The following is a 27,290-nucleotide window of genomic DNA, read 5'->3' as shown; positions in this document are numbered from 1 at the left end:
TGGTACAGCCTTTCATTATTATCTATCGTACAATACAGTTTGCGTACGGCATGTCCATAACGTAGCTGCGATAATATTCTCAGTTCTTCCGACCTTAATCCCTATCGCGATCCCGATCCCGCTCCTTCTCTCGATCCCTCTCTCGATCACGATCGCGGTCGCGATCACGATGGCGATCCCGACTACGGTCCCGATCCCGATCTTCCCGATCTCGGGATCGGTCCCTGTCTCGACGCCGGCTGCGGCTGCGGCTGCGGCTGCGACTGCGGCTGCGACTGCGGTCTCGACCTCGATCACGATCACGGTCCCGATCCCGATCTCGATCCCTCTCACGTTCGCGCTCACGGTATCGAGACCGGGATCTTTCCCGGGACCGTGACCGCTCCCGGTCTCTGCCGCGTTCGCGTTCGCGACTCTTCTCGCGCTCACGGCCATTTCTGTCCTCTCCGGGAATGTACCGATCCACTTCAGTAATTGAGTACAGTGGACGAGGGTCTCGGTCTCGACTGTGAACCGGAGACCGCGCTCGACGACGTGGTGACCGACTGCGGTGGCTCGTCGGCGGGACATAGCGGTCAATATCTGGCGGGCTCCGCGAACGGGAGCGGCGTTGAGAGTACGAAGACCGATGGCGGGAGGAAGATCTCCGTCGGGAATATGATCTTCGTCGGGATGGGGAGCGACGGCGGGATGGAGATCTTCGTCGAGAGCGCGATCTCCGTCGGGAAGGAGAACGCCGCCGGGATTGTGAACGCCGTCGAGAGCGTGAGCGATGTCTCGCGGCTCGCGATGCGGATCGATCGCGACGATCCTTATCATTATTATCCTTTTCTTTATCTCTATCGTCACGGCGTGCTCGGGAACGAGACCTTGATCGGGATGCTGGTCGTTGTTTTTCTTCTCGGGAGGTGGACTGATCGCGGCCATCGCGCCGCGTCCGAGACCGAGACCGCGATCGCCTCCGAGATCGAGATCTCGACGGAGACCGTCGGCGGTAGCGATAGCGAGATGACGAGCGGGAGCGTGATCCTCGCCGCGGCGGGTCATCCCGGTCTCGATCACGCTCTCGTTCTCGTTCTCGTTCTCGCTCTCGCTCTCGCTCCCTGCTTCGATCCCGATCGCGCCCAGTATATCGATCGTACCCGCGATCGTAACTGTAGTAAGAAGAGTAGTAGCGATCTCTCCGGTCTCTGCTCCAGTCCCGCCTGTAGCTATCGTACCCTCGCGTGACTGATCGGCTTCGGCTGCGGCGACTCCCACGGTAGTAGCTCCAATCATCTCTGAAGTCACGCACAGACTCTCTATCATCATCACGGCGCGAATACACCGATCGATCTCGCGACCGGTAGCGTCGTCGGCTCCGTGACCGACTGGGGCTGCGGCTTCGGCGGCTATGGTCCCGTCGGTGATGGTCCCGGTCACGCGACGGGCTCCTCGTCCCGCGAGATCGAGCCGTCGCTGGGCCGGTTGAGTGTCTCGACTCTGTTGTAGCCTTCGACCGAGGCGGCTTGCGGCCATTCTCGGTCTCATCGGCATCATCAAAGTTGAACTCCGGTTTCTGCCTTGACTTGGCCGCCATCTCCTCGCCTTCTTTGAGGAGCAACTGCAGCGCGGCTTCCTCCAGCGTCTTATCGTCCACCGGGGCAGGCGGTGGCGGCGTGAGCTCCTTTGGCGTCGGGGACCGTGCTCTTCGGTCACGATAGCGAGACGATGTTCCTTCATAACGATCGTAGCCGCGGGGTAGGTCATAGTCTCGGGTACGGTCACGGTACCGATCCCTATCTCGATCCCTGTCACGATCCCAAGAGTCATCCCGCCTCCTTCGGTCGTATCGTTCTCGTTCCCTCTGTTCATCCAACGCTCGCTGCTCCTCTCGTAGCCGTTCTCGCTCGGCCCGACGTCTCTCCTCTCGTTCTCTCTCCCTCGCTCGCTCCTCTTCCTCCCTGCGCCGCTCCATTTCGCGTCGCTTGCGCAGCTCCTCTTCCCTCGCCTTGGCTTCCTCTTGCTCTTTACGCTCCTGTTCCCGCAGCGCTTCCTGGTGAAGGCGTTCACGCTCGGCCCGGAACATCCTCATATGCTCCTCGATCTCTTCTTCCGTCGTATTTCCGGCTTGCTCCTCTTTCGCGGCGACTTCTTCACCCACTTCCTGCCGCCGAATCTCTCGGATAGAGCTCAGGATCGAGTCTACATGGCTGGCAGCGAGCTGATTAATGGCATTCTCGACAGATTTATAGATATCGCTACGATCAACGGCGCCTTCGATCAGAGTAGCCGCCTTGCCTCGATCACGCGATAAAAGTGAGGGCTCGCGGTCAATCTCAGACTCGGCGAGCTTGAGAAGGTTGTCTGTAAATTCCTTCTTGGCTTCCTGATCCCGTAGAATGTCAGATATGGTGGTCTCCATGCGCCGATGTCCTGTTATGCTCCGATACATACCGATTCATTGAACGCGGCCAACACTTTTTTGCGCACGCTGTCAAACCCGCCCTTCTTTTTGAACGCCACTAAGAGACCATCAATCGCGGCATGCTGCTCTTTGGTTAGAGGCAGCTCCGAAGTCTTGAACTTTTTGCGCTGCAGACTTTCAATGTCCAATGCCTGCCTCTTGTCGCCCGGCGCGGGCTCGTCCTGCTTCACGGAGTTCCCTTCTGCCATCGTGTCGCAGGAGCACGAGGGGCAAAAAATCCTCGTAAATCCGCACTATGGCTTGCCGCGAGCCCACATCGTTCCGGATCCCAGGTCAGGAATCCTTTCCCCGAATCGAGCATCGAGGGTTTGCGACTCGAATGTCGCGCTCTTTGATCGCGTTGTTCTGCTGCGACAATTCTGCCAGGGCGGTGAGTAATCACCAACCGTTGATTGGTCGATGCTCATCTTGACGCTCTGCCCGCTGACCCGATCATCCCAGAACTCTTTTCGGGCTCACTCATCAATCAGTCGAATTGCCGGCCCATTTCTGGCAGACACAGCCTGTTCTGGCTGTCATTCTGGCAACTCCCACCGTCTACGGTCGGTCGCGCGGTTCAATTGCCATTCGTTCCTTGATAACGTGACCTTTCGGACGTGACACACGTCCCTCCCCCTCGAGAAAATGGTACACAAGGTGCTCTTCTGGAGCGGCTTCGGTACGTATTTTCGTAATCATATATCGCATCTTTTCCTACATGCTAATGGAATATTACGAATGCAGGCATCGCCGTCCGCCTATGGCAACTCGGAATCGAAATGCGCCCCCTGCTCACCAAGGAATCGCTCTGGGTGTATCCCATCTTTGCCGGTGTCGGCGGCGGCTTCGGTTACTGGCTGCAGGGCGTGGAGCAGCGACAATTGAAGATTCTGGCTGATCGTCGCGAGGCGTTGTTGGCGAAACGACGACGACGGGATGAGCGGGAAGGATTGGTGCAGCAGGAGGGTGCAGCAGCATGAGGGAATGATAGATCAAATAAAGGTGTCGGCTGATGTGACCTGATGTATATTGATACAATGCTCAAATTTGTTACATTGGTTCAAGTTCAAAGGCATCTTGTATAAAACTTGAAGAGTTCACTCTTCGAAAATACCTTCTATTCTTCACAAACGCCAGTAAGCCCAACCCTGATATTAGTGCATTAACCGTTTCCGCTATATGAGTCATGTCTACATCTATACCCCAAACTACATACGCAAAAATCATACAGTTGGCAGAAGCGAAAGCTCATGGAACTTCCTTGACACGGCAGGTCCAGCCTGAATTTTCTTCCAGAAGAGGCAAGCTAGAGCCAAGTTAGCATGGTTATCTTTCTGATGCTGAATGTATTAGACATACCTTGCTCCAAGACACCAGCCCAATTCATTACCCTTGATCTTCTTGGCAATCTTCACCTCCCGCGACAGAGGCATCTCATAGCCAGTGTGTAGAAGACCCATCATGAAACTGAGATCTAGGCACGACTCGGGCCGATCCCGGAGCTCATCCATGGCACCCTCAATGCCCTCAAAGATGCCCCAGCTGTCTTCTCCAGCGCAGACATTCTCGGTCAGTTTCAGCAGCTCGCTGAGTGTGAACGAGTCCGGCATCCCGAGAGGCTTTGTGCGGTCGTAAAAGTACGAGAAGATGTATACATCTTCATCGGCAAAGGTCTTAGCCAAGGACGGCTGGTGAACGCCGTTGAATGAGCACGGCTCCAACTTGCACTCAGCATCCTTGTGCAGGATCTTCTCCGCAAGACCGCGGCACTGAGCACCCGTCGAGATTTCTTTGGGACCAACCATGGTCACAGACACCTCGGGGGCCAGGGGATGGCCATCATCAAAAGTAAGCTTGACTTGCTGTTGCATGCCTGGGACGATGCAAGGATTCGGAATAGGCTCCTTGACCCAGGAAAGGTTCTTTGGGCTCAGAGCAAGCTTCGACTCCACGACAGTCTTGTGGATGGCTTCCCGGGCAGCCATAAGGCCGTAGCCGAGATGCGAATGCTGATACAGTTCGTAGTCGTGTCCGCCAAAATTCAGAGAGTACTTGTGATCACCGTCGTGCATCTTCTCCGGTGAGCCGTCAAACTTGGGCTCGAAGACGATCTGCGTCGATCCACCACCCAGGTCGAAAACGGCCGCGGTGCTCTCCTGCTTAGGCCCTCCAATCTTTCCGAGAAGGTAGTTGGTTGTGATCCACGCATAAACACCTTCGTCCTTGCCATCCATGATTTCCACGCCACCCTTCTCCCGCGAGACCACTGGAAACGGATACACCGTTTCCAAACGGTGCCGGACAGCTTCCAAGATTTTCTCGCTTTTTTCTTTGCCTAGCAACCGCAACCCAGCCGTGGCTTTGACGGCAACTGGAGTGCACGACTTGTATTCATCCGGGACAGTCTCCACGGCCACATCCATCAAAACGTCGAGACTTTTTGCAGCGGCTTCCGGGTCATCCTTGTAGGCACTGAGTCCCGAGCCGCCCTTCTTCTTCTCGGTCATCTTGAAGACTTCGTCCTCGAGTTCGGGAGTAGGGCCGCAGTTGTTGAATCGGTAGACGTGGATACGCGAGCCCGTGCTTCCCGCATCGATCATCAATGCATACTGAATCAAGGGCTTCTTCGAATCGTACGGCTTGGTACATTTTTGTGTAGGAGATGACGACTCCTCTTTGTCGGCTACAAGTGCGAAGTCAGCAAGCGGAGAGGACTGTGGCGTAACTACTGGACGCTGTTACCTGAAGCGGCTTTGGGAATCGACGTCGTCGACGGCGTGAACCAGAACAACAAGATTAGCACGCCGACGACGATCATTCCGGCCTTAAGGAGCCGAGATCGCTGGCTCTGCGTCATCATGTTCTTTTCGCGATTCATTGATAAATCCTTCGAAGACGGGCCACTATAACTGGAAGAATCGGCGTCTGGCGGCGTTTGCTTTCGCTGATAAGACGCAACTGCTTGCTTCTTAGAACCCGACGCCCGAATTTCGCTCCCGATGAACATGCGATTTGACGGAGAAACCAGACATCAGAGGGTGCAAAATGGCGCCTGTTCCTGGGTCCGCCACCGAGGCCGAGTCAGGTCCGTGTACAGGCAAAAGAACGATCACATTGACCTCGGATACGACTGCGCAGGACCCTGAACATCTACCAGGGGCAAGATTTGAGGAGAGCTGGGGGAAAGTCTGTTTCAGCGGCCTGTCCTTTTCCGGCGATCCAGACTCTCAAAGTGTGGCGCAAAAATTGTGGCGTCCCAGGAATCTGTGGCTTTGCCCCTCAGTTGTGGCCTTAGGCAGTCTCGTGACGAATTGCCTAACGCCAATGAACTGAGCTCAGGCCGAAGCCTGCTTCCAGACCTTCCACAGTGTGCCAGTCATACTTTCGCATTGCCGTCAATCGACCGACTCCGCGATCCCGATACCCTTGATTCGGCCAGTCGGCCGCTATCTCGGCCATGATGAAGCGGCTTTATGGCCTGGCATCCATTTCCCAGGCCCTACGATACGCATTCTCGCACTCGCGGCACAGCCGACGCATATCACAAGCCCTTTTATTGAACGAATCTCTGACACAATGGCATCTTCGTCCGCGAATTGCCTCTCCCGCAGGACCTGCCACGAAGATTTCGCTGCGATATGCAAGCAGCAAATCCGGACTCGAACACTTGAAGCAAAACGAAGAAGTGGACGAAGTGATTCAAGTTGTTGGAGAGAACGGTCTTGGACTGCCTACGCGATCGAGTGAGGTGCTGCGCACACTCGACCGGAGTCAATACACTCTTGTGCAGGTGGCGCCCGCGTCGGAAGGCCGCGCGGCGGTCTGCAAGATCATGTCAAAGAAAGAAATTTATGAACAGGAGAGGGCTAAAGCCAAAGCAGCACGCGCTGCCAAAACTTCTACCAAAACTCTGGAGCTGAACTGGGCTATCGACTCGCACGATCTCGAGCACCGGCTGAAACAGGTCAGAGGGTTTTTGGAAAAGGGCCGAATCGTCGAAATTATAATGACGCGCAAGAAAGGCAAGCGGCCGCCAACGGAGGAAGAGGTTCAAGGGCTGTACGAAAGCGTCATGGAAATGATTGAGGAGGAACAGGCGGTTGAGACAAAGGCACGGGAGGGAAAACTGGGACAGACATTGATGTTGACGATTGCGAAACGAAAGCAATGAGGCAAGCATGGATAGATATTCCTATACTATACTGTACATTAGCTTGGTTATAATGGTAACATCCACTTGTCAATTGGTTGCAGAAAAGCTCTCTTCTCTGTCTTTGTAGGGGGAGTTTAGGGCTTGGAAGCTGAACTTGATCAACTGATAACTCCGCAAATGGCCACCTCTGATTGGTCAATGGCATCCTGCTGACTCAGCTACATCTGCATAAAAATTCTGAGGGCGCGATGCTCTTCGAATTGATCCGAGACTGCAATCGTCCATTCCGTCGCTTCTGCCCGTCGCTTCAGTCTCGCCCATTGATTGGTAGTCGAGATGGCCAGCATTTCGAGATCCGTCAACCTGCTTCTGCGAAGCAGCCGCTCCTCTCTGCTTCGCCCTCGCACGGTGAACCCGGTGCACCATGTGTTTGCATCGGAGAAGCTGTCTGCTCGCAGCTTTGCGACGGTTTTCGAGCGGACGAAGCCTCACGTCAATGTTGGTGAGTAATGCTGGAATGGTTGCTCGATGGAATAAACTAACTTCCTTGAACACAGGCACAATTGGCCACGTCGATCACGGCAAGGTACACTTTGCAGCAATCTCCATCCCAGTGCGATTCTAACAGCTTGAATAGACTACCTTGACTGCCGCCATCACCAAGCGCCAGGCCGAGAAGGGCTTGGCTAATTTCCTCGAGTACGGTGCCATTGACAAGGCTCCGGAGGAGCGGAAGCGTGGTATCACCATCTCCACCTCGCACATTGAGTATTCCACCGAAAAGCGGCACTATGCCCACGTTGACTGCCCTGGTCACGCCGATTACATCAAGAACATGATTACTGGCGCGGCTAGTATGGATGGTGCTGTCGTCGTCGTCGCTGCTTCTGATGGTCAAATGTATGTTTTGCGTGGGTGAGCTCGCTCTGAGTTTCTGGCGCTAATTGATCGATTAGGCCCCAGACTCGTGAGCACCTGCTGTTGGCCCGCCAGGTCGGTGTTCAGAAGATTGTCGTTTTCGTCAACAAGGTCGATGCCGTCCCGGACAAGGAAATGTTGGAACTGGTCGAGCTGGAAATGCGTGAGCTGCTCAACAAGTACGGCTTCGAGGGCGAGGAGACCCCCATTATCTTCGGATCCGCTCTGTGCGCCCTGGAGGGTCGGGAGCCTGAGATTGGTATGAACAAGATTGATGAGCTGCTTGATGCGATCGACACCTGGATTCCCACGCCCGAGCGTGACCTGGACAAGCCGTTCCTGATGCCCATTGAGGAGGTCTTCTCCATTGCCGGCCGAGGAACCGTCGCTTCGGGCCGTGTCGAGCGTGGTGTCCTCAAGCGAGACACTGAGGTCGAGATCGTCGGCGGGCAGAAGGAGCCGATCAAGACCAAAGTCACCGACATTGAGACTTTCAAGAAGACCTGCGAGGAGTCCCGCGCTGGTGACAACTCGGGTCTGCTGCTGCGTGGTATCAAGCGGGAGGATATCCGCCGTGGTATGGTCGTTGCTGCTCCCGGCTCCATCACCGCCCACGACCGCTTCCTGGTGTCCATGTACGTCCTGACTGAGGCCGAGGGTGGTCGTCGCACTGGCTTCGGCACCCACTACCGTCCCCAGATCTTCATTCGCACGACTGGTAAGTCCAATCACTGATTTGGCAATGTATACTTCGCTGACTCGCCTTAGACACTGCCATCGATCTGAGCTTCCCGGAGGGCGTTGAGGAGCGCATGGTCATGCCCGGCGACAATGTCGAGATGGTCGTCAAGACGCACAAGCCCGTTGCCGCCGAAGCCGGTCAGCGGTTCAACATCCGGGAGGGTGGCCGCACGGTCGCCACTGGCATCATCACTCGTGTTCTGTAATCGCCAAAATACAAATCTAACGATCATTCCGAGAATGAGTGCAGATCAAGATGCATTGGGTTCTATCGGGATGGTGCACCAAGGAGGAGTTTATTGAGAAGTTCGGATTTCCTGTTTTACTCACGTTCTTGAAGGTTTTTCGATCAATGTATATCTAGGCTACACTGTACTTGTACCAAGCTGCTTGGGTTTGTGTTGTCTGGCTGGCTTCTCTCCTCTCTATCTAGGTAGTTTATTGACGCCCGTTCACGGTAATGCATGAGTATGGATGAGACCATCAAGCATCGTTGTAGAGAGCCTGTCCGACACATTTCTCTTCTTATTAGAACTACCTGAAGTTCTGTATAATAATGCGGAGAACTTGCGCTACTTTGTACAAGTTTCTGACTAGTACTACAATCACCACTCCTCTCTTCTTAAAAGAAAAAAGAAACCAAATCCCAGTCTGGCTAGAAAAAGGCTTAGATTTCATCATCGCTCTCCTCCTTCCTCTCCACCTCCTTCCGCAACGTCTTCATCTCATACTCCTCCGCCTTCCCCCGGATCGTCGCACTCGCATTCGCCGACATGGCAATCGCCTGCCGGCCCGTATCGGACGACTCGAGGAACTCACGCAGCCGCTTCTTCCCCTCCTCCAGGGCCTGCTTGGATGCGGCGTCGAGCATCTTCAGGATGGGACCCCAGAGGTTCAGCTGGTAGGCGACGTACGCCACAGCGGCGAAGATGAAGAGCATGAAGAAGTAGAATGGATTGCGGAGGACGGCCCAAATCTCGTTCCAGCCCAGGGCAAGGAGCAGGCCGTAGAAGTAGAGCGGGATCTGCGTGATGCCGCCGATAGCGCTGCGCTTGGCCTCGACGTAGACGCCGTCAGCGGCCTTTTTGAAGCGCACAGTGAGGTCCTGACGCTTGGCGTCGTTGAGGAATGTTACTTCTTCTTCGAGGCTCTTGCCTTCTTCCTCGTCGACGCCGCCGATTGGGGTTAAGTCCTCCTCGTCAGCTGGCGTTGCGGAACTGGGCGTCTGACCAATCCAGCGATCGAGTGGTGGTGGGGAGTTCGTCTCGGCGAGGTGGAATTTCGACAACAGTGGTATCAGGGTCAGTGTCGACTCGCGGGCACGCATGTAGATGCCTTCAATATCATCGGTCGGCCGCCAGATCCGCGGCACCCCGGCATCGTCGTAGCGGAATTTGTCCTCAAAGTTCTCGCGCAACTTCAGTAGGAGGTTACCCTCCATCACTTCCTCCTCCAATCGCTTGCGTAGCACGCCCCATGACTTTCTTCGGAGTCGCCATAGGCCGACATCCACCTCGTCGACGCTGGCATCAAAGCTGCTGGCCCGATCGGTGAACCTCTGCTCGGCGTCCATAACAATATCCACAAAAAGCTTCCATATCCTGTCCCAGATCCGAGTCTCCGTCGGCTTCTCGCGTCCTTCGGCCGCTCCGGACCCTCCACGTCCCGAACCAAGGGCGTTGAACTCCAAGCCAACTGCATCCGAGAGACGTGACCGCACCCATCGCTCCACTCGAGTTGCCAGGCGCCGCATCTCGTCCCGGCGCAGCTGACCACTGACCTCGGCAAGGTCCTTCTGGTACAGCGCCAGCTCTTGCTCATAATTGCTCCACGCAGCACCTTCGACCACGACTGCGCGAGCTTCGGTCTCGAACTTTTCGAGAGCGACTTGTGTCTCCTGCTTGACAATCTCGGCAAAGTCATAGTTGACACCTTTCTTCTGGCCAGCCTTCACGGCCTTGGACACGGCATCGCCGAAATCTTTGACGCCCGTCTTATGTGCCGCGCTTAGCTGGCCTTGGAACAGAGCCTTCAAACGGGTATCGATCTTGCTCTCCAGCTCCGCACGCTTCCGCTGATACACCCCCTTGTGATACCGACTAGCCTCAGTCTCGAAATTCCTGATCGTCGTCGAGCGCGCGTCCCTCATGGCCGGCCCGAGCCCGCCCAGGATTTCCGGCACTCCGGAACGGACAATCTCTGCTTGCTTGTTTTCAAAGGGAACAATGACCTCGTCGAACCCGTTGAGAACTTCCCGCATAATCTCGTCGCACCGGAACTGTGCGAGCAACTCCTGTTGGGTGGGCAGGTCCAGGTCCTTGTTGTTCACAATCTGATCCCAGATGCCCTCCGCATAGTGTGCGAACCCATCTGCAGGAATGCGCCGGTGATACTCTGGCAAGAACACACCATCCTCCGGCGATCGGTCCTTGCTATCCTTTCGACCTTCCCTGAACCATGTCCCTAGCTTCTTTGTCTCCGCCTCAAATTGTTCGGGTTGGTAGCCCTTGTGAGGAAGGCCATAGAAGGCAAAGTCAAAGTAGTCGTGAATCGTGGAATTCTCTAAACCCTTCGGCTTAGATATCGAAGACCATATACGAGAAAGGTCCTCCAAAAGCGTGTTCTCCAGGTTCTTAAGAGGCGTTGTTCCCAAGTAGTCACGGATCACGAAGAAGAGCAGAGACCTATGTGTGGTGCTACGTAAAGTCAGCACTGCTAATCAACTAGACGCACATCCACCTACCTTTTATCCTTGAGGAACAATTGCAGGTTGACTTCAAACACCGTCTTGAGAAGCCCCATGTTTGCACCCTGATACAGTCCAACCTGGTGCTCCCAGATATTGATGATCAACACCTCACTCGTAGCCAAGGCAAACAGAGCGCTTTTGCGCTCAAAGTCCTGATCCTCGCCCCGCTCTCGGCCATCCGTACCCTCAACATCCATGACCAGGATATTATCCGCCATGCGCGTCGCCGCGTCTTCCGACGTCGTCTTGTTCTTCGACAGCCAAATCCCCTTGGTGGTCTGTCGTCGTTCTCGCTCGTTCATAACGGCAAAGCGCGTTCCAAACAGATAGTTGAGGAGCGTTGACTTGCCGGTCGACTGCGAGCCGAAGACGGAAATGAGATGATAATTGAAGCCCGCGTTGGAGACATCTTCAAGCGAAAGGTATTTGGAGAGATTGGGACTGGAAACACAGACCGATTGATTAGAGCGAGATTGCGCTGCTGTAGACCAAGAGCAACTCACTTGAATTGCTTGTCCCCATCAATCACTTGGACTCCATGCTCGTAGGCCGTCGGGTCGCTGGCTGCATCCCCAACAGAGGCAAAGTGGCCATTCGGGCCGCCAGAAGCAGTGGCATTTCTGCTACTGGCACCGGAGCCCTCAGACATGATCGCACACGATTGTTCTAGTCAAACCGGAGGGAAATCTGTGAATCTTGGGGTGGTTGGTCCTCCTGTGTTGGGAAGAGACTATCGAGATCTATCGAGGTCGTGGCCAAATCAATGTCACAGGGGGACAACCGTACAAAACAACTTCTAGTTGTCTAGGGGATAAGCTGAGGTCACCAGACCATGATCAACTCTCAACCACGTGAGTCAAATTACGTTGCGATTCACGAGGACATGGTTCGAATATCTTTTGAGTCTCGAAATCGACTCTAGCTAGTAGTATTGATGTCGTAGCTGTTCGCTGACATGGAGCCGTCAGACAGTACTAAAGGGCTCTGAAAATGAGTTCATCACGTGATGCATCTCACAAGGTTTTCATCATGGGCTCGTTATTTTCTGCCACATAACCTAGGTATTTTGCAAATAGGGTCCATGAGCACTGGTAGCACGTGCTGCTCGCGGTCATACCCTGAAAACAAGCAGACCGAAGACAGAGAACTCTACAATATTACTCAGGAATAAGTAGCAAGGTCTTTGACAATTTGAATGTACTATGAGATTAATCTAACAGAGCAGAATCCGGAAGAAATGAAGTTCAAGCCATACAGCCCTTACTAGAATCGCGTTGGAGCTCCTCTCGAAAACGACAATCGTCTTCCTTCTTCTGCTTCCTACGTTGTCGAGGCCGCTTTAGGTTCTCTCGACAACATTCACAAGTAAACTGTGTCCAAGTAGGGGGAGGCTTCTATAACTACAGCGGACACCACAACACTCACAAAAAAATGCCGGTCCAGAAAGGAGGAAAATACTTGCACACCTAACACAAAAATGACAAGAACCGAGGGAGAGATCCATGAAACCTACACACTTAACTGACTCGAATAACACTGGGCACAATAATCCTTCCCAAAACCCTCGATTTTCCACAGAGGAGATGAAAGGTATTCCAAATAGAACCGGAAAGAAACTGGCAAAAGAAATCAAACCGAAGAAAGAACCACAACAAAGGCTCAGGAGAGCACGAATGGATAAGTAGTTGCAAGACGTTATGGCACAACGAAAGCGTTGGAGCAAGGAAGGGCTGCATTAGCGGCATGCAGGCACAGAAGAGCGTGATCGATGAGAAGAAGAGGAAAACACAAGCGGTCTAGCGAACAGCTCAGCAAATGAGAAGACACAAGACGGTGGGTGTACGGGGGAAAGGGGAGAAGGCGGCACTGAGGCAAACCTAGCTACCAATAAGCGACGACAGGAGGCAGGCTGCAGAATGAAGAACGGTCAGTTACTTGGACCACTGGCGAAGAAGGATGGGCAACAGCACGACGAATATGTACAGTATACGGATGAAATTGAGCAGATTGGTACATACATGCCTCACGTAGGACAGGTTACTCGGATAACGCGAGAATAATGAAGAAGGAATTACAACGAACAACTACGTTTATCCAACATTCGGGAGGCGTCACACGCTACAGACAACTTTCTGGCAATATAGAAGTCACAGGAACCAACGCAAGGCAACAACACTGCAGACAGATGGCCATGAATAGGAGATTCGAAGTAGGGAACACAATGGCAACAAAGCATCGATCAATAAGATCAGTAGATAACAGCGACAGATAAGTAGGGCATAGATGGCTTCCACATTGATTTGAATGAAGCCAAAGAGCAACATTTATTGGTCGTTAACCAGCACATATCGGAATCGCGCGGCGCCCTTGCTCATGTCAACGAGCGCGGAATTAGCCTCAGACATGGGGCGCTCCTCGACCCATGGCCGAATGTTGTGTTTTGCCGCCAGCTCGAGCGTCTCGCGGATCTCATTGGGACTTCCAATGGCCGAGCCAGTGACATGGCGGTTGGCCATGATAAGGGAGAGGGGCGCAAGCGACAGCGTTCCATCATCAGGCACGCCGACCTGAACAAATGTACCGTGGAGACGAAGGAGACCAAGATACTCGTTCAGAGGCATCTGATGCAGTCAGTGAGGTGTGTCGACAATCCAAAGAGACTGATGCTCGGCATACCTTGGAAGAGGAAATGGTAGAAATGATCAGATCCAGGGACTTGGCATTTTCCTTGGCCCAGTTCGGCTCATCTTCGGTCGCAATGTACTTGTCCGCTCCAAGCTTCAGGGCATCCTCTCGCTTGCTGGCGCGACGGGAAATGGCGACCACCTGGTCGGCACCGAGGGCGCGAGCGAACAGGATGGCGAAGTGGCCGAGACCACCGACACCAATGACGCCGACTTTCTTGCCGGGCCCGCAGCCGTACCGTCGCAGGGGAGAGTACACGGTGACGCCACCGCACATCATTGGGGCGGCAGCGGCCGGCGGCAGCCCGTCGGGAATCTTGATGGCGAAGTGTGCTGGAACGCGGTGGTATTTCGCATATCCACCATAAGGCTTGCCGCCATTTTGGTGGATACCGAGGTACGTGCCAGTCAATTGCGGACAGTACTGCTCGAGGTTGGCCGCGCACTCCTCGCAGGGGCCCTTACGGCCGCGGCAGGAATCTGCCTGCGCGCCGACGCCGACCGTGTCGCCGACTTTGATGTCCTTGACTTGGGAGCCAACTCGCACGACAGTTCCGACGATTTCATGGCCAAGGCAGAAAGGGTACATGCTCGGACCCTATATATAACATGGGGAGTCAGCCGGTGATCCAAATAGCAGGTCGCGCGGTTGTCTCTTACCCATCCACGTCGCAGGGTGTGCAAGTCGGAACCGCAGATGCCGCAATGAGAGACTTTGATATCTATATCGGTCTCTTCCCATGGTTTAGGCTCGAACTCTCTCCACACCATCTTGCCATTGATGGCGTCAGCATCCAGAGCGAGCCAGCCCTCGAACTTGTAATCGGTCATGGTGCCGGCGTTGACTGGGACGACTTGTTCTCTGTAATAGAATGATCTGCGAGTGACTCGAGACGGAGATGCGACGGCGAGGGGAGAGAAACTGTGTCTTTTATAGACCGCATCTTGGGATCACCATCAACCCACGACGAAATTGATTCATCCATCACCCTCGCATAGCTTTGGCTGCCACGCAAGATCCTCATCTGCGCGGGAACCTTTCCGTTCCGTGCTTCTCATGACATTGACTGACGGATTTTGCGGAGTCATGGCGAAGATCCTGAGCTCCAAACCTCGGTGCATCCAGCCCGTTGAATTTCGGAACGACCTCATCCGTGATCCCGAGAGTCTGAGTTATCTTTCTTTGACAAGGGCAGTCTGTGTACTGCGCCTTCTGCATCTTCAATCAATCTCTACCCTAGGCAGCAAAACTTATCATTGGTTCAATCAAGAACATCTTCTTGTCTTCACAATCATTGGTTCCCAAATTGTCAAACAGGTAGAGTGCCACGGAGTTAACGGAGTTAATTTATTCTTTATCCCACTCTCTACAAGCTCAGATCCAAGCAGTGATGTATACTATTCATGTAAGGCCATTAAATTAATCATATACACAGAAGAAACTTTAAGATGGCAGATATGTTACTAGCAATCGTAAAACCTGTACCGAGGCCATGAGGACGAGAACATAGTACTACTATATTTGGGTAGTATTCGATACCTGAACCATCTCTCTCGACCAGTATGCATGCCATATCAAAAGACGCAACAAGAATTTCAAGATGACTGCTTTCCGTGCTGTCAAACTCTACTTTTCCCGCCTTTCCTCCTTGAGGGTCAGGTGAAGAGTGGTGCGCTCAGAAAATTCACCTTCATCCGCTTTCACCACGTGAGATTTACGGGTACAATCATGCCCAGCTATCTCCGAGACATGGTTAATTTATTTTAATTTTTTATACGGCAACCTAAAAGATATATTCAGTAGTAGTTTATGAATGTTATATCCAGGCCTGCACTTTTGAACGCGTGCTGTCAACAGCTCCCTCAATTGACTTTCTGTTCCTGTCTTGGCATCAGAGCTAACGAGTAATTCTGGTTCTTTCCCCGGAGTTTTAGTGCGCCAGGGCTGCCAACCAATAACAACAAGAACATACCAACGTCACCTTCAGCTTGAACTTGCGTTCTTTGTTCAATGCTTCCATGCCCAAAAATTTGTCAGAACTCAGCTAGTTCATTGCGTTTGAATGACCGCTTGCATGTACCTAATCATTAACAATTGTCCCAAGGAATCGGGTTTCGATGGTCGGTTCTCTTTAACTCCAGATATCGGACTTTAGATGATTTCGTTTGAGTTCATGAAGGAGAAGAGATTTAGGGTTATCGCCGAGGAAAACCTGTGTTGATTGATGGAGGAGAAAGCCGCGTGATTATTGTCGTTGTCGTCGTCGGCGTTTGATCCTCACTGATGATTTGTCTGCTGTAGAGTGGCGTACGTTCTTCATGAAATAGGCTGAATGGACGGCTGAGACGCACAGGTGTAGTTTGTTGTTCACCATTCGCACAACTGCATGATTCGCACGAACTACATCCATTAGACTCTTGTATCTGTTCTCCGACGTTGCATTGAGGCAAGCCATGCGACGTGCAAAATGTACCCGAGTTCAACTGACTATGCATGTTGACTGGCTCTCCCGAGGACTTGAGCTGAACTCGACGCCAAAGCCACGGCTGATGTTGAATGGAATTCGGAGAACAGAGCCGGAGTTTGAGCTCAAATGACCAAAACCATCCGTCGTGGGATGATGACTGCCTATGCGATCAGATCAATCGGGTCCTTGCCGAAGTGAGAAACGCAATGTCCATTTACAGTACGAGTTGATTCGAGTGTCTCCGCGAGACCAACAGGAACAGCAGCATCTGAAGCAAGATCAATGGCGGTTTGAAAGTCGTTTTCGTAATTACCATTCTGGAGTTCCATAGTGTAACCGTCTCGCTCATGGCAATCGGATTCCGGGCCGTGGATGACCGAGTCCACAAGGCTTTGAGGAACAACTCATCGCCCCAGTCACTCAAAGCATCCCGACCGATACAAACACGCATGCGCTTGTACCGATCACGACCACTGTGACCTCAGACACTTCACTGACTTCATTCCAGAGCAAGTGCACGATTTTATCAACACCAACAGTATTAACAGTATATATATCACAAATGTGTTCGTCTAAGCGCATCACCTTGATGCGGTCTTCCAGTACTGGTCGTCAGACCCAATAATCGACAAGGAAACCGATAATCAGGCTTCGCTTCCGCAAGTAGGTTTAACCAGAATACCACACATAGAAGCACGCTGCTAAGTCAAACTTCAAGACCGCCTTGAGATTTGCACACGAAATGTGACAAATTCACCTCCTTGCACTCTCTCCCTTATCTCCTGATTGACTCCTGTGATTCTTGGATGGCTGCGTCCTCGCCTCCACACCTCGCACACTAGGAGCCCTCGACTCCATGTTCTGCTCGTGATGACGTTCCTGATTCATTTAACCTCAAACATCCCGTAGCCGGAGAGAAGGCGGCCACCTCGAGCGCGTCTGTTCCGCGCACATCGAGTGCGTGCAATTCGCTTGGAATTGAGAACCAGGTAACGGTAGTCCATTGGCTCTGGGCCGTGAACATCCTGATGCCAGTGGAATCAAAGTTGCTTGGACAGAGAGATTCCTCGAAGAGCAACCTCTCTTGAATAGCGCGTCCACATAAAGAACCGTTGGAATTGCTGCGCCGCTTTCCCGAGATCCTCATTGTTGACACGACTTATAACACTAACAAGTTCAACTTGCCTTTGGTGAACCATCACCGGCCAAAGATGCTGTAATCAGACCTTCGTCGTGGCAGGATCGTTTATTCGCGAAGATATGTGATCTTTTGTCTAGCTTCTGGAGCGTTTGAAGGATGTTTACCAACCTCTACCCATTGACTATTCTGTCACGGTCATGAGTGACGCGCATGTGGCTTTCCTGGAGGCAATGAGAGAAGCGCTGCCACAGACGAATCACTTGTTCTGTCTTTGGCATATCAAAAAGATGTGCAAAAGTACGTCAAAGACCACATAAAGCAAAGCAACAAGACTGGTCTCTCCGGCTATGAAGTGACTACTTACGCATAGAAAGTGTGGGAACGTTTGGAACCGAAATGACTCGATGTCCTTTACGCTTGAACAACCGGCGGGTTCGAGACCGCGTGACGGGATTTCAAGCGCTTATACTGAGCGGACTATCCGCGTATTGTCAATTACATTGACGTGAGATAGGTGAAACGTAAGGAGAAAATAGTGTCTGCATGGGTGGATCGCTGTCGTCACTATGGTGTCTCGGCAACGTCTCATCTCGAAGGGTTCCAGAAGAACCTGAAAAGTCGAATCCTCAATTCTTTCTCTCACCTGAGGGATGTAGTGGAGAAACTGCATTGCATCTGCAAGTTCGCTTACTAGATACCCGTGAGAAGATACAGGCAGAAACGGTTCGTCGCCGCCATGAGTTTGCGAAGGAGTTGTTTATGGGCTGTGCAACGATAATATCAAGCCATGCCTTGGATCTTGTGGCAAAGGACAAAGACACGGCAAGCATCGATCGGAGGGCTAATTGGAAGCCTTGCACAGGCAGGTTTCAGGCCTTTCATGGCCTCCCATGCGGACACGTCATTCAAGAGAGGTTGCCCTCCGAGGAATCTCTCGGTCCAAGCGACTTCGATACTCACTCCCTGCTTCAGTAGAGATCGTCCTTGTGCTATCCCTGCTATGGTCATGTTTGCTCTGTTTGGTCTGCTGTGTTCTTGCCGTAGGTACTTTCCCATGGTGCATTTTTCCGTACTCTTTTTTGGTGATGGTGAAGATCGTTTCTCCTCTCACCTTGGGTGGTGTACGGTGTATGCTTAGTTTGTCCCTCGGCTCCGACTCCCATGCTTAGCTCCGGAAAAGTGGTCTCATGTCATAAACTATCAATATCAGGCTCAGTTTGGCGCTTGATTGATTTTAATGTTTTGGTGGTGGGTGTGAGTTTGCCTCCGAGCGTCCAGGCGGGGTGCATCTCTACGCCCAGTACCGAGTGATTGTGTGCGCATTTGCTGTACCGAGTGCTATTTGCGTGTGCTTTGAATGAGTGTGCCAGATTTCCGGGTATATGAGTTCAGAAACTACTAATATGTTATGGCCTACAGTATGAGTGCTAGGATAGTTGAGATTCAAATCAACGGACTGCTGGTTACCCTGTGAAGCGATCCACTAACCTTTGATCCTCATAATACAACACACAAATGAACAGTTGACTGTACGTTTTGACCTATCTTTTTGGTCACGGTGTTTGTTCGATTTGCCAACAGCAATGGGGTGTTCCAGTTCTGTCCTGAGCAGCCGCCGCGAAGTGGCGGCAACCCTCCTCATCTTCGAATGAAACTGTTGCTTTTTTTAAAAATTAAAAAAAAAATTTTAAGAGCCAAAACTCAGGCTGTGTGTCTGCGCTAGATAGCCGCGCGCTCAGATTTACAGAGAGTGTTCGCATGACGAAAGACCCCGCCCATGAATTTTACGACATAATACATAGAACTTGTCTTTCTCGTGCTGTGATCTTGATAACTGGTCAGGAGAACACCCAAATAACAATGCTTTTTGCTGTCTGCCGAGAACAACTATAGCTAAGACACTAACGGAAACTGAGGAATAAGCATACGATTGCACTGGTCCAGCACGTAGACTGAAGAAAGATCCTTCGCGAAAACAGCTCGCCAGAGTTTGGTACTAGGAACATCTGCCTTTGAATTAGCGGCAGCCGACGTGCTTCCAGCAGACGGTCAACATACCATAGGGCTTCGGATGGGAAGTGCGACAATCAATGATCAGCCAGTCCTTTAATAGCCCTTTTTTGAACAAGTGGGCATAACGTCCGCCAGCAGTGTAACTTTGGCAGCGCTCTTCCAACCGGTTCCCTTCACGAACCAGATCTATACCCCATCCCACATCCGGCAACCTGAAGTCAGTCCTCCCATTCCAGTCTGCAGACCATTCACTAGACAAGTTTGTGGAGTTTCCGAGCAATGTGCGTAGCGCACGGTAGAAATCATCGTGATATGCTGTCTCTACCGGCAGGAAAACCGCCCCGGTACCAAACCGGGTCGTACTCGACAAGTTCGTCGACGACAGATTTCTCAGAGCCGCTTCCGCCAGAGTTTCAATATTGGGATATTTTTCGATTGGAAAAGAAACAGTTGACTTGGCGAGGTGATGCTCGACGTATCTACCCAGGTTAGCAGGAATAGGCACGGTGGGGTCGATGTTGAATACTTCGCATGCAGTCTAGTTGGAAACACACAGACGACATTCAATGCATCAGGGTCCAAAGCCTCTGCATGGAGCCAACCATTCAGGTAGCACTCTCGAATCCCTTTCCTGTTCACGTCTCGACGAATGTAGCCATTGGACAGGGTTTCTCGTAGGACCTCGGCTGTCTCAGGCGCGAGTTTGCGACGCCTGACGAAAGATCGCTGGACAGGTGTCTGAATGAAATATTCAAATACTTTGTCTTCATCATCCAGGATTTCAATGATATGTTCCTTCGTTAACACCTCGAGTCTGTCGTCCTGGGGATCTGAAGGATATACCTACATTGGAGGTCAATAGTTTGTGCTTTGAAGAGAACTGAACTCCTTTGAAGACATACCATCCGCAGAACACTCAAAATCCCCGCAACTGCTCCTGGGTGGCCACTAGTCAGACTGAATATATAATCACAGGCGCTGTGATCTAGTTGGAATGGCCGGTGTGTGCTACTGCAAAAGCGCGTTAGGACATCATCAAACTCATCGCGGTTGTAGAAGAGCGCAACCCGAGGGGTGCCCTCGATCACTGAAGGGCTGACCGAGACCCGCTGCTGCACTCCCAGATACACCGGTGGCGCCCAATCTGTAGTCGTCAGGCTCCCCGGAAGGACTCCCAGATGAGGTAAAGACGCAAATTTTTGGTCCGGAATCGCGGCCACATTGAGGCTTGATGAACTCGTGCCAAAGGCCTGAGTTCCGATACGACACATGTCCTTCATCGATAAGGAAAACAATGTTCGCATCTCTTAGGGTGTCCGCATCGACCCTGATATTTACCGTCCGAGCCGCGCGGACGAGGACATCAAGGTAGGGTGTAAAAGCATATTTCCGTGGCCAGGCATTAAACATGACGACCGGAATGTTTTCCTCAAGATAATGAAGGTGTAGAAGATGAGCGAGCCAAGTCTTTCCAGAAGCTGGTGTTCCTCTGACATGGACTACGCGGTTCTTGTCGATCATCCTCGCGAGCTCTTTGACGGTGTCCGTTCGCGGGCATTCGAATGGATCCGCTGCATCAACCGATATTATGAGGACGATGAAACGTTAGAAATGCAGGAGAATGATATACCTTCTATCCGAAGCTGCACCCAGGCGGAATTAACAATCGCTTGGCGACCAGTTTTGAGCGCGGTGACCCAGTCCGGGGGTGTGTTGAGGTTCCCGTCCTCCGTCTTTCCGGTTGATCTTTTAAAATTTTCCCTAAGCCGCAGCATACTTGGTTGATTCAGCCACAGCTTAAAGCACTAGGGCATCAAGAGAACCCACACGATGCTGAAGATCTCTCGGCCTCTCAAGCAATGACAGGACTCGAGAGAAGTAGGTGGGGGTGGATAAGGGCTCCAGTCGTCACAAGGGAACACTCGTGAGAAGATCGCAGATGCGACGCCTGATTGTAAAAGAACAAGAAGAAATAAATTCCTAAAGGAAAGTAGAAGTACTAGGCAAGTGTTTACTCAAGTTTGGAAGGTTATGTATGCCTGACGCGGAAATGAGTGTATGGTGTAATCACGTGAACTAGTATGCCCTAATGCCATTTGAAGCTTCCGCAATCAAAAGAAAGATCGACTTATAAACACTAAGGCAGCCGTAGGATGGCTCACAAATAGAGATTGTGAACCCCACAGTAATCACAAACATAACACCTGAAGTCAAGCACATGGAGCATTACTATCAAGAAAATACGAATAGGCAAATTCACATGGCGACCTCTTTTACCGTAATGGATGTTTGCAAGATGGTAGTAAATCAGACTGATGAAGCAGCTTCGAAAAGGTGAAATTTGGACCGACTCACTCTTTTGGTTATACCGATAGGTAAATCGCGGTCCTGGAACCCCCTCTTGAGGTATTGCGTATGCAACTCATCCGTACCCAGTCCATTAGAGAGAAACACCGGCGTGGTCGAAGGTCGTCAGCAGAACACAATTGAAGTTGGCATCATATACGACCAACCGTATTTGAATTCATTTCTGTCTATATTAGTCATGCGTGCAGATTTGACGGCTGCACCTTAATGTCCGGCTTTGAAAGACGAACCTCGGGCCTTCACCCATGCACCTTATAGTGTCCATAACGGCATTGAAGCCTTCAAAATTGCGTCCTTTTTCTTTCTTTTTTCTCTCTCTATCTTTTTTTTTATCATGTGGTTATAGCCAGCACCCTGTCTTGTGGTTTGCTCTTTCCCTCTCAGGCAGTGGGCTGCGCGACGCCTGCCATCCAACATTAAACTTGTATGATCTTTCACCTCTTTCCTCCTCGGAGTTGCTCAACCTTCAACCTGTTCTCAACAGTTACTACAGATTCATTACCGGGCTAACCCAGGATTACCGCAAAGTACCGTTGATCGGACCGACCTTTATGCCTTTACGGCTGCATTTGGTCCTCCGCTTGATCCATTTGGGTGGCATAGAGATGTCGTCTTTGGAACCTTCCCGCCACCGTCGACCGACCCTCAGAAGGCTTCGCTCATGGTTTCAGGAATTCCTTAACACAAATGACGAAGAGATTTCGGGGACTTCCCTTGCTGTCGGTATGGCCATTTTATTTCTCGATGTGTTTGTTACCTTCTTCGTTAACCTCGGAACACAGGTGACGCATATACTTGCCCAAGGAAGGATACTGTTGAAGAATTGGCTAGAATTCTCAACACGCAGAGAGTTGTCCATGTTCGGGGGACGCCAGCCCCCGGAAAGACTACGCTTGCCCACTTACTTTACTACCACTATCGCAAGCAGAACACTCCAGTCGTCCTGTTCGATCATTGGCCAACAGACGATTGTCAGACATACAATGTTCTTGTTAAAGGAGTCCGGGAGCAAGGTTATGATGTGCCTGATTATCGTTCTCTCCATTACATGGACATTGCAATCATCGTTGATGAAGCGCAGCAGACATACAATGATAATACATTCTGGACAGGGATCATACATGCACAGTGTCATCGATCAGTCGGACCGGTGTTTTGTCTCTTTGCCGCATACGGCAGTGCTTTTGAAGAGTCGAGTAACTCCGATGGGGGTACTCCAAAGGGCTTCCTGGGCCCGCAAAGACTGGTATCTGTCACACCTTCGACGATCAACAAATCACCACGGATCGCACTGTTTTTCAATTGCGAGGAGTTTGACGACGTAGTAACTCGCATCTGCAATGACCCGCGAGAACGTTTGCCACTGGACTGCAGCGCTTACGACTACATATTCAACTTGACATACGGACATCCGGGTGCCGTTCGTGGAACTCTAAAAATGCTGTACAAAGTAAGCCTGAACCTTCCTGAACTGTCGGATGGACTTCATTTATAGTGAACGAATAAGAAAAAGGACGTTGACATCTGATGATGTACTAGATGTACCGTTCGGACCTCAAGCGCGGCAGAGTCAAAGCGCTCACGAATGAACACATCGCAGCAACTTTGGACAACGAGGATGAAGTTTTTCATTATCTCGCATAAACAAATGTGCAACGATCTTTCGTCAACCGCCACAAGCTTACACCTGAAGCTGCGAATATACTTCGGCAAACCTTGGCCAATGGCTGTATCACTCGAGACCTGAACGACATAGGGATTCGCGAGTGTCACAGAAATGTTTGGCTCCATTCCGAGCCATTGGATGCTGAAGGTTTGAATGTCGTTTGCGTGTTTCCAACTAGGCTGCATGCGAAGTATCCAACATTGATTCCGCCACTTGTATTGTTACTGACCTGAATAGGCATGTCGAACGGTACCTGACCAACACCTCTATCCCGTTCCCCTTGGAGAAATACCCTGATATCGGAACTCTGGCCCGAGCCGTGTTGGAACGTTTCTCGTCGAGAAACCTCTCGTGCACTACCCGTGTTGGCATTGGAGCTATCACCAGGCCTGTGGAAGCGGCTTATCAAGATGAGTTTTACCGCGCATTACATGCCGTTCTAGGGTCTGCGGCGAATGTGACCAGTGAATGGACGTCAGAGGGAGGCGGTCGCATCGACTTCCGCATCGCGAATGTGGGATGGGAAATTGAACTGTTGCGGGAAGACAACAGACTAAGAGAACACTGTGAGCGATTCACAGGAAACGGACTCTATGGAAACTGGATTCAAAAGGGTTTGCTAATGGATTGGCTCATCATTGACTGCCGCACGTCACGACCCGAGCCGTACAGTAAATTAGCTGCATGTTGGCTAGGCTTAGATTGCTTATTGACCGGCCTTGTAGATGTTCCCGGCACCAGACTCTGGCGCGCCGTGTTCTCCGGTGATTTCACTTCCGTTGAATTGTTAGACCAAGCGAACAATATAATCACCCCTCGGTTCCCGTTGATGTCTTAGCTCTATCTCGATCTGGAAACCCTCACCGTTGTTTGTTCTCCCTGATCTGCAAACAGGCTCGATTATCTGCCAACTAATACCGTTATTAGATGTAGTTAGCGAAGCTTCTAGGACCGAAATATAGAGAATAAGTAAATTCGGCCACTTATCACTGGCGGGAGAAACTTAAAAGAAGCGGAATTCACTCCGAATATTGGACCTGAACTGGAATGATTTAACCTCCAATGCCGTTGCAAGCGTCGGAGAATTGCAAAGTCCAAGCGTGCAAGGGTTCGTCTTTGGACATCGGCGCAAGACGCCGCAATATTGAACCAGTATCTAAGACACATGCCGACAAAAATAGGTAGGTACTTATGTACGATACTATCGTCGGTCAGGTGTTATACTGGCCCTGATCCTACCCTCGCTGATAGACTTTGTCGCGTTTTCCTCTCTGGCCTTTGCACTGGTATGTCAGGCCAGCTTTAAGCTGAATGCGCCAAAATCTCATGAGGACATTCCGTGGCCGAGTCGTACTCGTCTGTGTGCGATCTTAAGCGGACGAGATGGTTGCACAACTATCCGCATACCTATCGATACAGTATTTGACGAGAAAATAGTTCAATGATGATGTTAAAAAAAAAAAAAAAAAAAAAACCTACTAGTCACTGTGACCGAGAGGATGGTTGGTTGACGTTGATGGGTCCTCAGGCAGCGCGGGCGTAACCTCGTAACCTCTGCAGCGATAGATGCTTAGTATCTGATGACGCTGATAAACGTTCGTTTCAGGCACTATAGCGCAGGCGGAGTGGCCGCCTACCTACAGACTACGGACTACTTGCATGTAAGTAGCAAAAGTTGGATGTGTTTCACCGACAGTTAAGCAGAGACAACGGCAGATACAAAATTGTCCCTCTCCGAGGTGTGGATCACGTGTTGACATGTGAACCGCCGCAATATCCCACCTTCCTGCGCGGCCTTCGGACCCTTTCACTTCGTTCGATTCAGGGCATAACGCTGCAATTCATGGGGGCATGGTTTGAATATACGGCTTCAGTCTCGAAATCTACTCCAGTTGTTAGTGTAGTTGTTTGCTAAATTAAGAGACGTCTTTACAACCCTAGGCTAATGGATTCTAAAAAGGTGCAAATCACGTAATAGATCTCCCAAGGTTCTCATCATGGACTCGTTATCTCTACCACCTATATACAGAGTCTATCGACATAAGATTATTGATTTTCCATATCAATTCAGAAATGAATCGGCCAAAGAGCAACATTTATTGATCGTTAACCAGCACATATCGGAATCGCGCGGCGCCCTTGCTCATGTCAACGACTGCGCTATTAGCCTCAGACATGGGGCGCTCCTCGATCCATGGCCGAATATTGTGCTTCGCGGCCAGGTCGAGCATCTCGCGGATCTCATTGGGGCTTCCAATGAGCGACCCAGCGACTTGGCGGTTGGCCATAATGAGCGAGAAGGGCGCAAGCGACAGCGTTCCATCCTCAGGAGCACCGACCTGAACGAATGTGCCGTGAAGACGAAGAAGACCAAGATACTCGTTCAGAGGCATCTGATGCAGTCAGTGAGGTGCGTTGACAATCCAAAGAGACTGATGCTCGGCATACCTTGGAAGAGGAAATGGTAGAAATGATCAGATCCAGGGACTTGGCATTTTCCTTGGCCCAGTTCGGCTCATCTTCGGTCGCAATGTACTTGTCCGCTCCGAGCTTCAGGGCATCCTCTCGCTTGCTGGCGCGACGGGAAATGGCGACCACCTGGTCGGCACCGAGGGCGCGAGCGAACAGGATGGCAAAGTGGCCGAGACCACCGACACCAATGACGCCGACTTTCTTGCCGGGCCCGCAGCCGTACCGTCGCAGGGGAGAGTACACGGTGATTCCACCGCACATCATTGGGGCGGCAGCGGCCGGCGGCAGCCCGTCGGGAATCTTGATGGCGAAATGTGCCGGAACGCGGTTGTACTTCGAATATCCACCGTAGGACTTGCCACCATTCATATAAACACCGTTGTACGTGCCAGTCATATGAGGGCAGTACTGCTCGAGGTTGGCCGCGCACTCCTCGCAGGGGCCCTTACGGCCGCGGCAGGAATCCGACTGAGCGCCAACGCCGACCGTGTCGCCGACTTTGATGTCCTTGACTTGGGAGCCGACTCGCACGACAGTTCCGACGATTTCATGACCGACGCAAACCGGGTACCTGGTCGGACCCTGTATAACATGGAGCGTCAGCGGGGTGATCCAAAACAGCAAGTCGCACAGTTGTCTCTTACCCATCCACTTCGCAGGGTGTGCAAGTCGGAACCGCAGATGCCGCAATGAGAGACTTTGATATCGATATCGGTCTCTTCCCATGGCTTAGGCTCGAACTCTCCCCAGACCATCTTACCATTGACGGAGTCAGAGTCGAGGCCGAGCCAGCCTTCGAACTTGTAGTCGGTCATTGTGTCGGTGTTGGTTGAGGACGGAATGTTCTCTGTACTAAGATGCTTCGCGAGTGACTTGAGACGGAGATGCGACGGCGAGGACAGAGGGGTCGTGTCTTTTATAGACCGCATCTTGGGATCTACATCAACCTGCGACGGAACCGATTCATCATCCAGCAGAGCTTTGATTGCTAAGCAAGATCCTCTACGAGAGGGGTACGATTCCATTCCGTGCCTCTCATTGGCATCGACTGACGGATCCTGTGGAGTCGTGGCGAGGTCCCTGAGCTCAAAACCTCGATGGATCCGACATTGAATTTCTAGAAGATTTCATCTGTTATCCCCGAGAGTCTTAGCTTATCTTCCTCTACAGGCGAGGGCAGTCTGTGTACGGCCCCTCCTGCGCCTGCGTTCGGTATCTACCTCAAGGCACCCGATTACCATTGATTCAACCACAAACACCTTCTGGTCTCTACCATCATTGGTTCCTACCTGTAAAACTGGCAAAATTCCACGGAGTTAATTTATCCCCTTCAGCCCACTCTCCACAAGCCCAAAGGCTCAAAGACGTACTCGTGTGGGGCCATAAAATTCATCATAGGCTTCATAGTTAGAAACTTAGATATGAAATCAGCAGCAATTGCGGAATCTGTTACTCTGCATCCGAGGCCCAGA

General features: G+C 51.7%; 10 protein-coding genes across 10 annotated transcripts; 4 read left to right on the top strand and 6 right to left on the bottom strand.

The window, feature by feature from the left end:
• Window positions 1-18: 18 nt before the first annotated feature.
• VTN49DRAFT_3043 (uncharacterized protein) lies at window positions 19-2,655 on the bottom strand (the record flags this gene model as incomplete). The annotated part of the gene is made up of 3 exons (XM_069410836.1): window positions 19-1,244; window positions 1,291-2,368; window positions 2,437-2,655. 3 exons carry the CDS (start codon window positions 2,653-2,655, stop codon window positions 19-21), a joined length of 2,523 nt encoding a protein of 840 aa, XP_069269601.1.
• Window positions 2,656-3,091: 436 nt separating this feature from the next.
• VTN49DRAFT_3042 (uncharacterized protein) lies at window positions 3,092-3,426 on the top strand (the record flags this gene model as incomplete). The annotated part of the gene is made up of 2 exons (XM_069410835.1): window positions 3,092-3,125; window positions 3,191-3,426. The coding sequence occupies 2 exons, from the start codon at window positions 3,092-3,094 to the stop codon at window positions 3,424-3,426; spliced, it is 270 nt and encodes an 89-aa protein (XP_069269600.1).
• A 268-nt stretch (window positions 3,427-3,694) lies between these two features.
• On the bottom strand, window positions 3,695-5,453 carry VTN49DRAFT_3041 (uncharacterized protein; the record flags this gene model as incomplete). The annotated part of the gene is made up of 3 exons (XM_069410834.1): window positions 3,695-3,752; window positions 3,806-5,129; window positions 5,189-5,453. 3 exons carry the CDS (start codon window positions 5,451-5,453, stop codon window positions 3,695-3,697), a joined length of 1,647 nt encoding a protein of 548 aa, XP_069269599.1.
• A 450-nt stretch (window positions 5,454-5,903) lies between these two features.
• Window positions 5,904-6,617, top strand: VTN49DRAFT_3040 (uncharacterized protein; the record flags this gene model as incomplete). Its single annotated transcript, XM_069410833.1, has 1 exon — window positions 5,904-6,617. One exon carries the CDS (start codon window positions 5,904-5,906, stop codon window positions 6,615-6,617), a length of 714 nt encoding a protein of 237 aa, XP_069269598.1.
• Window positions 6,618-6,935: 318 nt separating this feature from the next.
• VTN49DRAFT_3039 (uncharacterized protein) lies at window positions 6,936-8,464 on the top strand (the record flags this gene model as incomplete). Its single annotated transcript, XM_069410831.1, has 5 exons — window positions 6,936-7,101; window positions 7,157-7,185; window positions 7,237-7,499; window positions 7,556-8,235; window positions 8,286-8,464. The coding sequence occupies 5 exons, from the start codon at window positions 6,936-6,938 to the stop codon at window positions 8,462-8,464; spliced, it is 1,317 nt and encodes a 438-aa protein (XP_069269597.1).
• Window positions 8,465-8,925: 461 nt separating this feature from the next.
• On the bottom strand, window positions 8,926-11,656 carry VTN49DRAFT_3038 (uncharacterized protein; the record flags this gene model as incomplete). The annotated part of the gene is made up of 3 exons (XM_069410830.1): window positions 8,926-10,954; window positions 11,002-11,448; window positions 11,511-11,656. The coding sequence occupies 3 exons, from the start codon at window positions 11,654-11,656 to the stop codon at window positions 8,926-8,928; spliced, it is 2,622 nt and encodes an 873-aa protein (XP_069269596.1).
• Window positions 11,657-13,331: 1,675 nt separating this feature from the next.
• Window positions 13,332-14,522, bottom strand: VTN49DRAFT_3037 (uncharacterized protein; the record flags this gene model as incomplete). The annotated part of the gene is made up of 3 exons (XM_069410829.1): window positions 13,332-13,628; window positions 13,684-14,289; window positions 14,352-14,522. 3 exons carry the CDS (start codon window positions 14,520-14,522, stop codon window positions 13,332-13,334), a joined length of 1,074 nt encoding a protein of 357 aa, XP_069269595.1.
• Window positions 14,523-19,193: 4,671 nt separating this feature from the next.
• On the bottom strand, window positions 19,194-20,593 carry VTN49DRAFT_3036 (uncharacterized protein; the record flags this gene model as incomplete). The annotated part of the gene is made up of 4 exons (XM_069410828.1): window positions 19,194-19,306; window positions 19,359-19,792; window positions 19,840-20,156; window positions 20,216-20,593. 4 exons carry the CDS (start codon window positions 20,591-20,593, stop codon window positions 19,194-19,196), a joined length of 1,242 nt encoding a protein of 413 aa, XP_069269594.1.
• A 1,692-nt stretch (window positions 20,594-22,285) lies between these two features.
• VTN49DRAFT_3035 (uncharacterized protein) lies at window positions 22,286-24,184 on the top strand (the record flags this gene model as incomplete). Its single annotated transcript, XM_069410827.1, has 4 exons — window positions 22,286-22,403; window positions 22,463-23,123; window positions 23,584-24,017; window positions 24,072-24,184. The coding sequence occupies 4 exons, from the start codon at window positions 22,286-22,288 to the stop codon at window positions 24,182-24,184; spliced, it is 1,326 nt and encodes a 441-aa protein (XP_069269593.1).
• Window positions 24,185-25,442: 1,258 nt separating this feature from the next.
• VTN49DRAFT_3034 (uncharacterized protein) lies at window positions 25,443-26,747 on the bottom strand (the record flags this gene model as incomplete). The annotated part of the gene is made up of 3 exons (XM_069410826.1): window positions 25,443-25,739; window positions 25,795-26,400; window positions 26,463-26,747. The coding sequence occupies 3 exons, from the start codon at window positions 26,745-26,747 to the stop codon at window positions 25,443-25,445; spliced, it is 1,188 nt and encodes a 395-aa protein (XP_069269592.1).
• Between the last annotated feature and the right edge of the window lie 543 nt (window positions 26,748-27,290).

The sequence above is a fragment of the Thermomyces lanuginosus genome (assembly GCF_041956635.1).
Source record: "Thermomyces lanuginosus strain ATCC 200065 unplaced genomic scaffold VTN49scaffold_27, whole genome shotgun sequence".
NCBI classification, from domain to species: Eukaryota; Fungi; Ascomycota; class Eurotiomycetes; order Eurotiales; family Trichocomaceae; genus Thermomyces; species Thermomyces lanuginosus.
The sequence above is the reverse complement of the archived record's forward strand: the minus strand, read 5'-3'. Positions and strand labels throughout refer to the sequence as shown.